General features: G+C 46.4%; 1 protein-coding gene across 1 annotated transcript; it reads left to right on the top strand.

Moving 5' to 3' along the window:
* The first annotated feature begins 29 nt into the window (after positions 1–29).
* On the top strand, positions 30–2,975 carry SLC25A5 (solute carrier family 25 member 5). Its single transcript, XM_006277364.4, has 4 exons — positions 30–193; positions 1,022–1,508; positions 1,663–1,803; positions 2,561–2,975. Exons 1-4 carry the CDS (start codon positions 83–85, stop codon positions 2,716–2,718), a joined length of 897 nt encoding a protein of 298 aa, XP_006277426.3. The 5' UTR covers positions 30–82; the 3' UTR covers positions 2,719–2,975.
* Positions 2,976–17,491: the final 14,516 nt, after the last annotated feature.

The following is a 17,491-nucleotide window of genomic DNA, read 5'->3' as shown; positions in this document are numbered from 1 at the left end:
TGTAAGCCGGCCATTTCCGCCGCGCGGCCTCCGCATCGCATCAGCCCGCACCGCACCACACCGCCCCGACCCGGCCCGCACCATGACGGACGCAGCTCTGTCTTTCGCCAAGGACTTCCTGGCCGGCGGCGTCGCCGCCGCCATCTCCAAGACCGCCGTCGCTCCCATCGAGCGGGTGAAGCTGCTGCTGCAGGTGAGCGGGAGCGAGGCCGGGCATCCCCCGCCCCAAGGTCGCGGCAAGGAGAAGGCGCGGCCCGGCGCTCGGCGCTGTCCCTGAGCCCGGGGCAGCCGTGACCTTCCCGGCAGGGATGCGGGAGCTGGCCCCGCTCCCATTGGCACGGGGCATGGCCTGCCGGGGCGGGGGTCTCCTCTAAACCGGCTCCGTCGTGCCCCCACCCCTCCTCGCTGGGCTCTGCGGCTGCACGGAGCCAGCCATGCCAGCCCGAGCGGAAGATGCTGCCCTTGCTTCCTGCCCTTGAGCCCGAAGAGAGGCGGTGGTAGGCCTGGATGGGGACGGCGCTCCCCGAGCTGTCGCAAAGGGCCGGGGATGCGGCAGGCTGGAGCTGTGCAGGAATCGCTGCCGCCACGTACAGGAAGCCACGCTGAGCAGGAAGAGCCTGTTGGCTTCCTGGCCGGCTGAGGGAGCCCTGCTGGGTTTTTTGTCCTCGGGCTCAGTTCGGGTTCACGTGGTGCAGATGCCTGGGTTTTAACCTAGCGAGGCTTTGGGATGCCTGTTCCCAGGGCCTCTCTGGCGTCTTGCATGTATTAAATACCAATAAAGTGGCAGGTCTCCATTTTCAAGACAGATTTGCTGGGTTTTTTTTTAGTGTAAACTGATTTCATCTGTATAGTAAAGCGGTCACTTCAGGACCGAGTTGGATGCTAATGGTGAAATGCAGGTGAAAGCAAACTGCACTTAGCGGAAACTATAGACGCTTCTTGTGGTCTTCTTTACTAGCATAAAGATGCCTTGGTAAGGAAGCAAGTGATTATTAATCCAGCTTCTCCTAATGTCCCACAGGTGCAGCATGCAAGCAAGCAGATCACGGTAGAGAAGCAATACAAGGGCATCATTGACTGCGTTGTCCGTATCCCCAGAGAGCAGGGCTTCTTGTCCTTCTGGCGTGGCAACTTGGCCAATGTGATCAGATACTTCCCAACTCAGGCCCTCAACTTTGCTTTCAAAGACAAATACAAGCAGATCTTCCTGGGCGGTGTTGACAAAAGAACCCAGTTCTGGCGTTACTTTGCTGGTAACCTGGCATCTGGTGGCGCGGCCGGTGCTACGTCTTTGTGTTTCGTCTACCCTCTTGATTTTGCCCGAACCCGTCTGGCAGCTGACGTCGGTAAAGCTGGAGCTGAAAGAGAATTCAGAGGTCTTGGTGACTGCCTGGTGAAGATCTTCAAGTCTGATGGGCTGCGGGGCCTATATCAAGGCTTCAATGTGTCTGTGCAGGGTATCATCATCTACAGAGCTGCCTATTTTGGCGTCTACGACACTGCTAAGGGTAAGTTCTTTGTCTCAATGTAAGGTAGCTCAGAGGCCAAATAGGAGTCCTTCCCTGCTGTGAAAATAGCCTAGAAAAACTAAGTAGCTGGCTAGTATCATTGTGCTGATTTTTGGTCTTCCTAACTTGAACCGTACCCCCTTCCCTCTTGTAGGAATGCTTCCTGACCCAAAGAACACCCATATTTTCATCAGCTGGATGATTGCTCAGACAGTTACTGCTGTTGCTGGGTTGACCTCCTATCCATTTGACACTGTGCGTCGTCGCATGATGATGCAGTCTGGGCGTAAAGCAGGTATGTTTTCAATTCCCTTGTAGGATGCCTTGTAGGGTGGGTGGCTAGAACTCTCCACGGAGACTTTCTAGAATAGGGTGGAAAGTAACGTACATCTGGAGGCAGGCATGTCTTTAAATGCTAGGTTCTGGAAGGGTTGGTGGGCTATTTCAGTTGTAGGATCTTGTATCTAAATATTGGAATGGGTTGTCAGAGAGAATCTCTCCTCTTGAATGCCTTGTTGCCTTAATGCAACTACCACTTGGCTACACCTTTAGATACTTCATGGGAGTATGATGTAGTGTGCTGAAGACTGGTACTCCATTCATTGATGTAACAATTGATGGGCAAGTGTTGCTTTTGCTGTCAGAGGTAACACTGCAAGTAAATGGCTGAGCCAGGACTGGAACTTAAGAGCTCTTCTCCATAGACAACACTGTTACTGCTGTCAACACTGCTGTTTCAAATTTAAAAAAAAAAAAACCAACCTGAAACGGAACAGAATGGTGCACATGGCATAACCCATCAGGATGCTGTAGTAGCAACATAACTTTGGAGGGACCCTATAAATGAAAGTCTCTGTTTAAAATACAGACTCTGAAATGTATGTTAATACAGTTGATCTCTTGTCTATTCCCATCAGCGTTACAAATGTAGCCAAAGACATTTCTTTCCTAAAGGGCACACGTTAAGACTTTCTCCTTGGAGTGGCAAAACTGGGAGCCTTAAGCCATTGTCCCTTTGTGCTTGACACACTAACCACCTCTATCTTCCACAGCTGACATCATGTACTCTGGTACAATTGACTGCTGGCGAAAGATTGCTCGTGACGAAGGTGGAAAGGCATTCTTCAAAGGTGCATGGTCCAATGTCCTCAGAGGAATGGGTGGTGCTTTTGTCTTAGTCTTGTATGATGAAATCAAAAAATTCACTTAAGTTATTTCCCATTGTGAACCGGCATGTTGTATTATGTAACTTACTATGACCATTCATGGACTGTATCAAAACTGTCTAGTTATCAGCTACAGCTGGTGGCTAAACTGGTTGGCAAAGGGTAAGGGGAGGGTCAATTGCCTGACCTTGGCTCTTGTATCAAGTCATTCCCCTGATGGGACTCAAATGTGGTTTCTATTTCAGTCACTCCTGTTTAACAAGCTTAAAGAAATTAAAAAAGAAAAAACATCTGAAACAAATTATTTTGTGTTTTGTATGCTTTTTTTGCAGCTACTAGTAGGAGGGTTGTGGGGGAAGGAGCTGAAACATTCAGTTGCACATGGTGACAGTATGGCGGCAGGGGGAATATTATAGTCTGGGTGCATATGAATATGCAACACACACTCATTTTAATACTTCTCTAGTAAGTAATTCAGGGATCAGAAATGGGACTGTAGCAAACCCTGTTCTTAAACTGGGGGAAAGAGATTGTGTCCTTCACAATCTCGACTGTCAGTTTTGACAGCCCCAACATATACTTGTTTTTTCTTCTTAACTGAATCTTTGATTTATACAGAACTCTATTTCTAGCCTAAACAAGGTAGTTGCTAGTGTGTGCGCTAACATCAGCTGGAGCACAGGGAAGTAGCAGTTTCAGTGTCAGTAGTCTACTCTTTCTCCAAACAAAACAAGCACCTTAACTGTTAACTTGCATGTCTCTGAAGTGGAGTTCCTACTAAGACGCTTTTAATAGGGAAAGAGAATTACAAATCTAGTGGGAGGACTAGCAATGGGAGCTAATGTAAGTGCCACTAGCTTAAAAAACAAAACTCAACTTGGACTCGCCCACATTCAGTGCCAGGCTTAGGCAACATTGGCTCCTGAGAGAGCAGCTGTGCTGCAAAGCCTGCCTGTGCTTATGTGGCTGTAGCACTCTTCAAGGGTAGTGCTGGGCTTACTAACATCAGGTTGATCTTATTTTCCTGCTGAAGTGTGAGGCCATGGAGGAATCATGGAAGATAATGAAGGATTATTGGCAACTTTAGTTTACACCACATAGTGGTTGCTCTGGGTTTTGGCCCTCCTCCCCTGGTAGATCAGCTGGCCTATATACAAAGTGTGGGGATGCCTCTCACCTTTAGTTCAGGGAAATGATGTCCCTCAGACACAGCTGACAGACAATCCTGCCTCTATCTGCAACTTGGTTGTCTGTTGGGAGTTCTTACCTAACATGCCTCGTGAAGTGGTCTGAGCCAGGGGCCTACCTATCATTTTCCCTTGCAGAGTTCTAGTAACTGTTCCTATTTGTGAAGTTAATCCATGTTATGTGGATTATGGAGGACACAGCTCCACTAATCATGGTCATAATCTCTAGGCAGACAGCACATGGAGCATAGTCACTCTTGGCTGACCTGTGCACTAGGACTCCCAGCTCTCAAAAATGCTGCTGAGCAGCTACGCTACAACACGGGCATGCTCTCTGCTGTAAAAATTCTTCTTCTAGTCCAGACATGGTGACAACATGAAAAAGAGGCAATTGGTCATACGGTGGCACCAGGGATCTGGGTGAGCCACAATGCATACCCCAAATGACCTAAGAGCCTTTGCTTTCAAGGGGAAGACTCTATAGGCATGTAAAAGATGATGGTGGGAAAACAAGAGCAGGTCATTGAAAACTGGTCCTTGTGGCTTGGTACTTTGACCCAGCCAGCAGCTGGGCTTTAATCACCCCAAAAGACCATTTTTCTACTGGTGAAATGCATGTTATGGATCAGCCTGGTTGGATCCCCTTTTGCACCCCTTCCCTCCTCTAGCCTCCTTAGAAGCACTTGCTTCTTATCAGCGTCTGCCTTGCCAAGCTCTTCTGGATAATGTCAAGGGTCTCCCAGAAATGCTGCTTGGGAGGTTCTTGCTGGCATGTGGATTAGCTCACTGGGGCAAGTGAAACATTTACTGTCAGCCTGAGCGGTGGAAATGCAAGGCTGGAAAATTGCCAGGATGAGAGTAAGTGTTCTATTTACTTTCCAAGTGGCTTTGCACATGTAGGATGCTGCTAAGCCTGACTCAACTGGAGCAGGACAGTGTCAGAACCTGGTTTCTTCAGCTGTAAAGTCAAGAGTAGCCAAGTCCTGTTCATCCATTTTATGTGATTGGCTTGGTACATGGGGGCTGAGATTTTATTGAACTCAAAACAGCATCAAGAGTACCAGGTACGTTTAATAGAAATTATGCAGGTATTTCACAGCCTGCCTACAAAACTTTTTCTTAGTGGGTAAGAGTACTAGCAACTGAAGTTGTCTCTCTTTCACCAGCAGGAAATGCCAGCAGTGGTATCAAAAGCTTCCTTAATGCTGCTCTTAACATGTCTCCACCCTGGTCTAGAGCCTTCGGGGAAATTCAGTCTCCCAACACTTGGCCTCCTTTGGTGAAACTGTGTTAGTAATAGTTAGCTCATACATAGAACTCGTTGTCTCTAGATCTCAGGCTACCTTGTGAAGGAAGCCAATATCATTTTTCTCATTTTACAGAGGGGGAAACTGCAATAGTCAGTTATGTCCATTATGATGCAGTTTTTAAACAGAATTTTCCCATCAGGAATATTAAAAATATCTATTTTTTGTATTTTACTTCCATGTGGCTGTTTAATCTAACTGGGGAAGGCTGATTGGCTGAGGGTGTCTGCATATCACCATCCTTAATCCTGTAGTATGGCTTTGATCTTTAACAGAACTAAGGTTCCCAATGTCCTCCTCACTAGAATGGATGGGGACAACCTTGTGGCAGGCCAGCGGCTGGAAATCCTCTGCTGACAAGGTGTTGACGCAGAAAGGCTCCACAAAGGGTCATGTTAAATATTTGCTCGTTGCTCTGGAAGGCTGAGCCTGGCGCTAAATGTTTGACATAGCAATGTGCTTAAGGCAGGCCAAGCCCTTCCTACTGACTCCTCCCAGCTTTCACTTTCCTCTGTAAGAGCAGAGCTAGCAAAGCTATGATTCACTCCAGTGTTGGATCACTGTGTATTTGGACTCTGCTTTTTCATTCACTGAAAGGGCACATTGCCAGCCCTACAGCTGCACGTTATCCCTTCCTCAAGTCTGACATCCGCGTGGCAGAGCAGAGAAGGAATCATGGGCACAGTGTATTCCCAACTTGATAGCTGGACATAAGGATGAGCCATGAGGTTCGGTACGGTCCAAAGACCCTCAAGCACCGGGAACTGGGCTGTGCCACTGTGGGATCCTTTAGCATAACAACAGCTAGAGACCTTTACAAACAGAACAGAAAATGACTCAGCTTTGTTCCACTCTACAACTCTGTAGTAGGTGAGGAGTATCATTCTCCTCTGCCTACCCTCTGGTTGCCAAGGTTGTGAGCAACAAGCATGAATTGGGACAGGTTGTAATGTTGCAATCCCTCCCACTTGAAGTACACTAGATCTGGAACAGGGCTGCATTGGCATGTTGCTGAATGCAGGCTAATAAATCCTGCTCCTCAGCCATAATGTGGCTCTGTTCATTCTGTTCTGGAACTAACAGGTGTGGAGCAGCCTGGGATATCTCTGCAGTACTACCTTGCACCATGGAGACATGCCCTCTCTTCAGGGGTCACAATAACCAGAGACATGTTCCTTTCAACTACATACAGAAATGGGGTCCAGGCTAAGTTGCAATGGTCTTGAAGCTTATCATGACTCAATAAAATCTGGAATGGTTAATGCTCTTGTGCTGTTCCAAACCATTGTTCAGCATGCCTGGAAGTATCTGCAGAGGACAGAGGCAGGGATGCAGGACAACTTGCATCTTGCAATGAGTTATTTTTGAGCCTCAGAACCTCTGCCAGTTCTGTACTTCCCCCCATGGGCAGTGGACTGCATGTTCATGAGAACCACCTCCGTCACAACCTTGCAGTCCCTATTGGAAGGCAGAAGTACTGACATATCATTGTGTGTGCACTTCGTTGCTAGCCCTGGCCACTGATTAAAGACGCTAATTGGAAAAGCCATGTGCAACTGGATTCACTACACAAGAGCCTGGAATGAATTACATGAGACAGGCCCCTGATTTCTTCCTCATCCCCTTCCCCTCTCTGTGTTGTTTTAAGAGGCTGGTCTGCAGATCCAGGGCAACCTAGAGGTTTTCCCTTTAAGCTTCGTCGTCATGTGCTCTGAAGAAGGGAAGGTGTCTGTCCTCTGGGGAGCAATCAGGGGTGGACTTTCCAGTTCTGTGAGATCAACACCTATTACTGTACTCTGTATTCTGGAAAGTATCCAACCTGTGCATGTGCAATAGGACACCACGCACTGCCTACCACAAGATCCCTTGTCTTTCTTTTCTACAGGCGACAGGAAGGCTATTTATATCCGGAGAAAAATAAAGCAACCTCCTAGATGAGGCAGCTTTATAGCAAGAAGGAGACCAGAGCATATAGCTGCAATTGGTGATTGTCTTTTGAAGGCTAGAGGCCATTTCCTCAGGTCTCTAGAGTTGGCATGAATACAATTAATTAGTAGTAGCGCTAGACTGTTAGTTATGCCTACAAGCAGCCAGCAGTTGTTCTAGAGAGGATCTACAAAGACTGAATGGAAGACAGTCCCTGAATCCCAATCAAGCACCTCCTCAACAAGGAGCATGCTCTCTGCCTGCAGGTAACTTGAAGAAGAGCACCTGGTGCCTGAAGTCTTGTCCAACATCTCTCCCAACTCTACTGGCAGACCAATAAAACAGATCATCAAACCCCTTGCTTCTTGTGCAACCCAATAAGCCAATTCTAGAATTTTAAAATAATTATTTTACGTTATAGAGTCCCATGGATTCACTTACTTGTTGTATGGCACAGTTACCAGCTACAAAGACACTCAAATGGCAGATTTCAAATCCAGGGGCTGTGGACTCAGAGTTTTGACTGGACTGCTATAGACATGTGGGTCAGCTGCCAAGTACAGACTGAGATTCAGATTGGAGCTTTTCCAGCATTTAGGAGGGTTCGGCCCTGATTCTGGAATCGTATCCCAGAGTTCTGATGCAGGCTGATTTACAGGTTGGAAAAGGAAAGTATCCCCATTGACTTTAGTCATCTCTGGTTCAGAACCTAAGTCTCATCCCCTTTGCTTCAGAGTTATGAACTCTTCTTTGCATTTGTTGTGGTGTCTGAATACCAGTCTAATGCCCTTATTTGTGCAGTATTTACCAAAGTGACTCAATAAATACAGAAATTAGCATTTGAAAGTGTTAGTAAGAGGCACCTTTCACTGCCTACAGATACCTTAGAGTCCCAAGTGTCTTGTTAAAAAAGTGCTTTGAATCCAAGCTTTTCAGGGCAGATATTAATGTCCCTCCATTTTAAATCATTCTACTTTGTTCTGGTTGTTGTTAAATGTACAGACTGAAAATGGAAAGTAGCCAAGGCAACCCAGCAAATGAATGAAACCTAATTAAAAATCAAAAATCACACGATATTGTTTGGCTCCAGCTGTTTTATGTCACTATAGGTGTCATAAATCAAGACCAGATACAATCAGGAAAGTCAACCACAATCTAAAATATCCAAAGACTTTTCAAAAGTGATGAGAGGGGGAGCCTAATCTAAGCTCCCAAACTTCTAAAGCAAAGCCACAGTCTGCAGTTGTGATCTGTCTCAGTAGCTTGGGATAAATTGATGTGAGCGGTCATTTCTCCTGGCCCTGGATCATTATTTTGATCCCTTGATTGCTACTAAGGCTTGAATATGCGATGTGTACCTCCAAACACACAGCCCAGACCACCAGCTGTGGGCTGCTTCTGTGTGCTTGGTCTCTAGCCCTGCAATACTGTTGTAAGAACTGACGTGGATGCTATAATGTATAGGTAAGGAGTAAGAAAGCAATGTACTTATAAACTTGCCCCTCTCATGCAGAGGTGGCCGGCCAAACAAAAACATTCGAGACCCAGTATTATATGAGTAACAGCCTTTGTCTCTGGCTTATTCAGGAATGAATAGCACTGATATGTCATCATCAGTGAGTCAGGATTGTCGAAACCTCCCCCACTATAGGTGTTCTCTCTCTGCTTCCACTGCTGCCGGGCTCCATTATGCAATATTTTTGTTTATGTAAAACATGTTGGGTCAGACTATTCCCCAAGGTCAAAACTTTCTCCTGAGAGCAATCCCAACGGCCTCCCCAGGGCCAGCAGTGTGAGGAAGGGCTGCCCTATCTCCCCTTGGGCCCTTTCCATTCACAATGAGGACAGCCTTGCTCTGCAAGCAGGCACATCCCAGCCAGCACAGGAGGAGAGGGAAGCATCACGAGCGATACCGAAGGACTGATTGTAGGAATTATGAAATGCACTGTAATCATGCAGCAGGTGAGCCCCAGTGCAGCTTATAGTAGACCTGGGCCCCATCCCAACCCATCTTGTTGCTATGGCCCTTTCAAGCCTTCAGGCAGCTGGGGAAGAGCTGGACATGACAATGCTCCAGGCATGGTTCCTCCTGGCTCAGGCTTAAAATGCCTGGGGGAAACCTGGGGTAAGTTTTCTGCAACAGGGGCTTTCTTGCTGGCACAAACAAATGTGAACTGGGGCCTGGAGGACAACTTGCAGTAAGGTAGGATAGGACATGTACAAAGGTGGCAGACTCAAGCCTTCCACTAGCTTTTAAGTTCTGGGCTGAAAATGAACCACCACCAAACAGGTTCAGAGTTAAGACCCTAGCTGAAGAGGTTGTCTGAACTCACAGGCCCAGGGCAGCCACTACTCCAGCTTGCCCCAACTGAGATTTCTGTACTAAGCTGGTTTTTAAAATCCCCAGGCCTAGTACAAATATCTCAGTGGTCTCCTTTAGAAAACAATACCAGCGTGGGAGTTAAATCACTCTCCCTATGTGGGGTTTGTGCCCAAACCCGGCCTCACCACGCACTGGGTCTAGGGAACTGATGCTGACCTAAATCTACCTGCGTTGTCCAAGCTGAATGAAAGGCAAAAGAAAACATAAAGAGTAGGCAGATCTACTGCCTGAGTGCAGTAGGAAAGCACTACTCTCTCTGGAGGGTTGGGAGGAAGAGTCCATTGAAGGAGACAGGCTTTGGGAAGACAGTCTTGCTGGCTCTGCTGATCTTGGAACTACAGGCCTGCTTCACAGCTCAGTGAAGTGGATTAAAAAACTCCCACTGATTTCTCTGGGCTCTGGCCCAGCCCCATTATGTGCGAGAAACAAGAGAATGATTCTGCGCTGCAGCCTTTTGGCCTTCTTTACACACACAAGTTGTAGCACTTTAACTACAGCAGTACAGCAAAAGGGGGACAGATTCCTATCATGGACGCCGTCATTGTAAATTGAAATAAAGGCCCTCTGTGCCTGTGGTGGAGAGCAATAAAATACTTTGCGGTGATTGCAGTGATGAATCATTTATTTCTTAATCATAGTAGTTTGCTAATTAAAATATCTTCACAGTCACAGTGTCTCCAAGACATTTAAAGAGCTTGGCAGTGCTAGGTACACTAGTATTATTGGCAAAGATGCCGAATGTGAGTCCCCCTGGTTAGAAAAACTACTGCCAGGTCTAAAGAGCTTAGCGCAGGAACTGCATGAAGACCTGCTACAATTAGGAGAAAGAAGAACCTGCTTCATCTGGATAATTAAATTGTTAGTTTCCCTTAGAGGCGTGGAACAAAGGCAGCCGCCTCATTTGCCTTAGACCAATCCAGACTCTGAATCACCTGCACGCGTTACAGCTATCTGCCTTGCAGAGCACCTGGTTAACAGGTTGTACAGCAGGTTTAGACCAGAAAAATCAGGCAGGATATGCCCTTGAGCAGCTCTGTCCCCTGTCCCCTAGCCCTGCTGCATATGCCTTGCTAGCATATTCTTACAGTGCTGAGGACTCCTCCTGAAGTTTAAGGACTCACCAACCTATTAGTGTCAGGAATCAGGCTGGGAAGGGTCAGGGGTCATTAACCTTTTAACAATGGCATGATTCTTCTTAAGATGTATGATCTACAGTGCAGCATCACTGAGTATAGATACGCTCCTGAGTATAGAGGCCCTATTAGATGTCTGCGTTTCCCAGGCTGCTGGGCAAAGATAGATTAGTCAGAAGCACAATGTTTCCTTGAAATCCACCAAAGAATGAACATACATATTACAACCACTCTTCACTTTGCTGTTCTCCCTGTCCAGGGGTCTGGGCTGAGCCAGAGCATAAGTGAAGATATTGAGAGGGGTCTGAAGATATCAGTGTCATTAGGAAGTATCACTCCACAGGGATTCTGTTTAGGCTCAGAGCTTTGACCTTGAGAGGGCATTTGAGTTGGAGCAGGATGTGCATTTCCCCAAGACTTAGCAAATCAATACTGCCTCTGTGCTGTAGACAATGACGAGCCTTTCCTGTTCATCCCTTGGTGTATGTTACAGTTAAGACAACAGCCCTGATCAGCTAAGCCATCACTTCATCCCCAAGCTGTACATCATAGCCACTTGGAACTGTACAATGAGACCAGAAAAGGATGCCAGTTCATCAGCTCTTAAAACATAAAGCCCAAAGGGAAACTTCATCAGTCACTAGCAGTAGAGAGCCTATGGCGAATGGTAAAGTAGTTCTGATTCCACTCTCTTGATGGCAGTCACATGTACACTGTACCTGCCTGGTTTTGTGGAGCCTCTTGTGTGCAGCCCTAGAGTGGGCACTTGGGGTCTGCCACAGAGGCTGCTCCTGCTGCCGTGATATTGGGTCACATTTTCCCTGAGAAATACCCTGATACTTTCCTGCCACATCTTGAATGTTTTGTTCAGTAGTGGGATTCCATCTTACCATGGGGAACACGCCAGGTGTCATCACCAGCGGCTGTTCCTGGGGCTCCACCTCCCCTACACCCCAGCTATGCGCCAGCCTCTTGGTACAGCCAAATGATGGTAAGCTTGACTCCACTTAGGTGTCCCGTCCCCTCTCTGTTGTTCCAGCCCTCAGTGATCACAACAGTTTTCCTCTCCGCCATTCACATGTAGCCAGGGCAGTGAGGTGATGCCTGGTGAAGGGTCTGGTCTATGAATGTCGGGGTCTCCTGTGTGGCCCCAGCCTGCTCAGCCCTCCAAGTGCTTCCAGTGGCCTCTCTCCTGGCTCCAAGGCTTAAAAATTAACCAAAAGAGAAACAATTAACTGAAATTCCAGGGAGGGGCCTCAGCTCCCTCCCCACTCACATGTCCTGCATCTGATGACCTCACCATCCCTCAGTGCCTTCCTCTGGCCCAGCTCACTTGCCATCATGTCCCTTTAATTATCAGACCTCTCTGTTGGGTCCCTTTTCGACCTCTCCCCCTTGTCACTGGGAGGCCCTTGCTCAGTTCGAGGGACAATCCAGCAGCTCCCTCTCTGCTGCATTCCCCCAGCTGTTTCCCCACTGCCAGCTTTTATCCCCGCTGAGCAGTGTTCTTGGATGACATTGTCAGGCCTCACTGGCTCCAGCTGCAGAGCACTCGCTGCAGAGAAAAGTGGCTGATGAACTGCACAGGCATTCCACCCCCTGTGGCTCATTTGGCCTGGCTGCACCTGCTAGAGGTAAGTTTGCCCTGTTCTCAGGGCCTTTCTTCTTATTTCGTGGTGGGCTGTCCCTGCCTTGACCCACACCGCAGGAAAGTTCTCCTGCCCCTTTTCCGCCATCCCTCTGGGACATACACATACCAGCTATTATGATATATTATTCTGTTTTAATCACAGGTAGCCTATACCTTATAATCCACCTCAGAGACATGCCAGCCAATTACAGAGTTTGTAATAACCAAACAAGGTGTTGATTTGCACTGTTCATAGAGTATCTATCACCTGTTATTCCAGTTATTACTTGAGGCTTTGGAGTTTTGAATAATAAATCAAGGCGGGATTCTCCAGCTTCCCAGAAGTGAGGAGAAAGTGATCTTTGCCACAATACCTGGGTTCAGATCAAATTCTGGTGGACAGGTTTTAATTGTCTAATCACATATTGATACAATTAAACTAAATAATTTGTGAAGCACCTCCTTGACTGTACTGCCCCGGCATCTTTGGTGTTCAAAGACCATTCTTTTTGCATTCTGAGAACACATCCATGGATGGGTGGACTAAGTATCAATCAGAAGAGATATTCTGGTTACAATGACAAGTGCTGATCTCCTACCAGTTAGAGATTCTGAAGATCTACAGGATCACTCAAATTTATTCTCTTGTATGGGGAAGCAAGATTATACCAGAAAGGAAACTGAGACTGCAAAAACAGCTTTTTTTTAACAAAATGCAGGTAAAGATCTAAAGGCAAGTTCCTAATTTAATTACCTTAATGTTTGATTATTGAAGAGCTTTAAAATCCTATAAAAATTCTTAAAATTAATCTCTCAGCGGACATCAATTTTAGATTTCTATTTTTTGTTTTGAAAAATTACCTCTGTTGAGTCCAGTAAGGAGCTTATCACTAAAGTAGCACTGAGCACTGTAGCTGAGCACTCAGTATAGCCCTACCCTGCTCTACTGAAGGCAATGGTAATATTGTCATTGATTTAAATGAGAGAAGAGTTAGGCTGTGAATTAGTCTTTGAAAATCTCACCACACCTTTGAGCCAGCTAGTAGGCCTTTCTGAAATGACATATAGGCACGTGGGTTTTAAAAAACAATCCACGAGTTCAGAAGAACTAAACCCTCCTGTTTCAGGCAATAAACCAAACCCTAACTCAGTGGTTTCTAATCCAGGGACTGTGACCTCATGTGGGATTTGACGTAAGTGGGGTTCCTAACCAGCCACAGGCCACAACGGCAACCAGAAGTAGGTCTCATGAGCCTGGAAGTTGGGTTGCAAGGGGAATCTTTTGGGAATCACTGCCCTAATGAGAAGGGCAGATTTCCTCTACAGGCTGGCTATTCCACAACTTCCCACTTCAGCATGACTTGCATCTTCATCTGGGGACTGCTACTGATGCCTGTAAGTGACTTGATTGGCCGCTGGTCTGACTTGACATTGCAAAGCCTACGTTCCTATGTACCAACTCTAAAAGGGGGTCCTGAGCTATAAAGCCACAAGTGTTTCTGCTGAGAAAAAGGAGTGACATCTAACTTTGATTCTATATTATGCTATTCCTTCAGGTCTTGTTTCAAAGTGTTTTGTTCTTCTCACCATGAGTTACTGGTCATTTATTACAGTGCAGAGAAATACAGTGTTCTGGGTATTTAAGTTAAACTATCTTAAAACTGTGTTAAAATAAACGATTTTGCCCCAGAGGTACAAAATGAGAATCCTGAAATAGCTGAAGGGAGATCTTTGCCGTCTGGGTTCTGCAAATGACCTTCATATCAGGAAAGGCACAACCAGGATGAAGTCACCTGACTGAAGGTCACTTCTGGGAGCCAGTATGACTGAATTTCCTTTTAGGGACTTATGTGAAGTCAGGAAGTGTTTAATATGCTAGCCAGAGCCCCACCTTTTCTTGTGCTGTGCCAGCAAGTCATTGCAGCCTGTGTAAGTCGTACTGACCTCTAACGGGAGTAACTGTGAATACAGAGTAGGTTCACAGACATGTCGGATCAAAGGACGATTCTGAGTGTGAATGAACTGGCTTTCAGCTGCACTGCACCGTTCTCCGTGAACAAAGAACAGGCTCCCACTTTGCTCTCCCATGTCAGACCTGTGGTTTATCGCCAGATTTATCAGGCTGGCAACCAAGGAGACTCAAAATGTGTCACTGACACATTACATTCCTCCTTCATCAGACCTGCCTTAACAAAGCTGCATACGCAAGAGGAGGAAGTGCTTGCTTCCTCCTTTCCCCTCCCAGCTCTGAACGCAGGACTGCCTCACAGGGAGTGGCCTCCCAAGAACTGCAGTCTGAACCACCCACTGAATGTGACTACTTACGCATGGAGGAGGAGGGCTGACAAAGCTCTGGCAATGTCTAACACATCCTGACCTGAAATGCCTCTTGCTGCTCTGCCTAGTACAGTGGTTCCCAATCTTTTTTAGACTCCAGGTGCCTCTTGGAAAATACCAGCATTTAGTTTGTATTTGTTTTTTGACTACAGAAAAATAATAGATCAATTCTTCTGTTGCAAAAAACTTAGAAAGCCCACAACAGGGCAGAATGTTTTAACACTCTGGTTTCCTATTTGAAATCTCTCGGTTTATGTTGTGAATCACAATTGTACACATAACAGTACTCACACTACGTGGCACCCCACGACACCCTTGAAAGGATTTCAAGACACCAAGGTTGAGAATCACTGGTCTCGTGGATTTTCTGCTGATGTGCACAAGCAATCAGAGAGCACCTAACATATTTTGCCATTGCTGTACAGATTGATCTACATATACATCATGTATGTCAGGTAGGGATGTGATTTTTTTTAGCAATACAAACCCTAGTGGGACACAGCTTTACCAGTATAACTGTCCCTATGCAGGCTTATTTTGTGCTATTAGCTATACCAGTATAACCAGAGTAGCCAAACCCTCCTTGTGTTGACAAGGTCTTTACCTCTTTTCAAACAGGAAAAGCTACATTGATGTACCAATATGAGAGGGTCATACTACTTTCTTTTTACTACTTTTCCAGTATGCTAACAATTAGGTTTAGCATGGACACCACACCTTCTACCCACTGCCCTCAAAGCACCTTACAAAGATGGGTAAGCATTATACAGCTGATGAGAACATTTACACATGGAGCTATCTGGGATAACTCCATGTGCGCCTTTTTCTGAATTAGCTTAAACCACTTTAAAAGAGGCCCCTAACTGTACACTGAAACTGTCCACATAGAGTCATTCTGGAATTTCCAATATCAATTCACAGGATGGCCCTTCATTGATTCAAAACAATTAAGCAGATCATTAGTCACAAGGGGAATGGAGACTGGTTGCTGCGCACAAGTTGGTTTTCTGGAAGGACAAACTGGGAGAAAAGATCTTTCCCTTAGCTGTGCTGTGACGTGCTGTGCTGCTAATTATTGCCTAGAGGGTGGAGATTCTGAGACTGAAAAAGTGAATCACAGGGGAAATCCAGTGCCATAAACGAGTATTAATAGCATCTTATTTTAACCTTTCACTTGCCCATGGTGAGCCAGGTTCTGCCTTTGTATCAGTAAATGCTCACGTGTACATGACAGCGCATGTATACGCACGCAGAACTGCAAGGCAATAATCATCTGTGCTTCCAGATAAAAATCCTAAAGTCAGATCTTTGAATTCACTCAGTGGAACTATTGCTATTGATTTCAGCCGGGGCAGGACCTCACTCTGTTTAGGGTCTAGGTTAGGCTAAATTAAATCCAACAGTTTAGCTGATATTATCAACCACAAGGTAGTTGCAGCACTATTAAAACTAAGTGATTTTTTGAGGAATTTCACTTCCCCGGTTCCTACATGGAAAGAGAATTCCTTGGTTTTCAGCTACATTCAAACATGGAATATGACAGACCCTCAGCAGAGAAACATGACAAGATCCTCAGATGAATAAAGACCAGGGCAAAACTGTAGGTTTCATTACTTCAACACGGCCCTTGATTTTGCACATACCTGTCCTGCTGGGGTCAGGAAAGGACATTCACTGACTCCATCACATGACCAACATTTAGGCCATGTGATATTTTGGCCAGATTCTACATATTTTAACTGAATAGAGAGGCCCCCTGCTGGTTGGACTCTGCTACTACAGCCAGACAAATTGCTCATGCATAATAGTGGTAAGTCTTTTTCAGAACTCCATGACTGGCATTTAATCTTATGAGTTTCTGGGACAAGACTGAAATTGTTACAAACAAGGTCAGCGGCCTTACGCTACACAAAATGCATGCCTTACCCAGCACTGACTCAGAAGAGACTGATCTTCAGGAGCTCACGTAGTTCTATACTCCTAGGTCTGACATGAGGCTACCTTTCTCTTTCTCTCTCAAAATATAGCAGACTTAAGATGTACAAGTGATCAAATCTACACCAGTTCAGTTTATATAAGCAAACAGAAATATGACCGTTCAAGGAATAGGGTGAAACTGGAACTTAGTCAGGGCAACTTGAACATTCCCATAACAAGTTTGGAAGACATTAACATTTTATTAGTAGCTTCCTTCAGCACAGGAAAGTGGTAGATAATTGATATACTGGACACATGTTCTCATTCGAAGTGAAGAGGTGGTGTAGCAGTCCCAGGGATAGCCGTGACACCCCCTGGTAGCCTGGCAGTTCCTGCCCCTCTGGTTCTTGGGTCTCCCCTTTTCTTTCCTGCCACACCTTTGATGCTATTTTCTTCTACATCTACTTAGGGCTTTGGTAACTGTCTTAAGGGCTGCAAGGGCTGCAACCATGGCCTCAGACCACCCTTACAGCCATGCTCATGCCTTGCAGGTGTTACCAGTTGCTTATTTTGGTGGGCCTGTGGCCATCAGTACAACCGTGCGCTTCTCAGGGCCCCTCCATCCTCGTTGATGTCCAGCCCCGGTAGGGCCTCTCGATTGCTCCGGTTCCATTTCCCCCAGGTTACAGTCTCACCCCTCATAGCTTTGCCCTTGCCCCTCTAGGGATCTGGGTCTGTCCTCAAGTCTCTGGTCTCGCCCTTCTAGAGCCCCGGGTTCCCCCTTCATAGGTTCTTGTCTCGTCTCTGTAGGACTCTGAGTTTACCCCTCCAGGGCTATGATTTCACCCCTCTCAGGCTCTGGGTTTGCCTTCCAAGGGCTCTGGAATAACCAGATACCCATCTAGCACCACTGGGACCTCCACCACCTGTCAATCCTAAACCTGGTCCTCCAGTATAAACTATAACAGCCCCTGGGGTATAAAAGAAACTAGCTGCA

Source organism: Alligator mississippiensis, chromosome 8 (assembly GCF_030867095.1).
Source record: "Alligator mississippiensis isolate rAllMis1 chromosome 8, rAllMis1, whole genome shotgun sequence".
Taxonomy (NCBI): domain Eukaryota; kingdom Metazoa; phylum Chordata; order Crocodylia; family Alligatoridae; genus Alligator; species Alligator mississippiensis.
The sequence above is the reverse complement of the archived record's forward strand: the minus strand, read 5'-3'. Positions and strand labels throughout refer to the sequence as shown.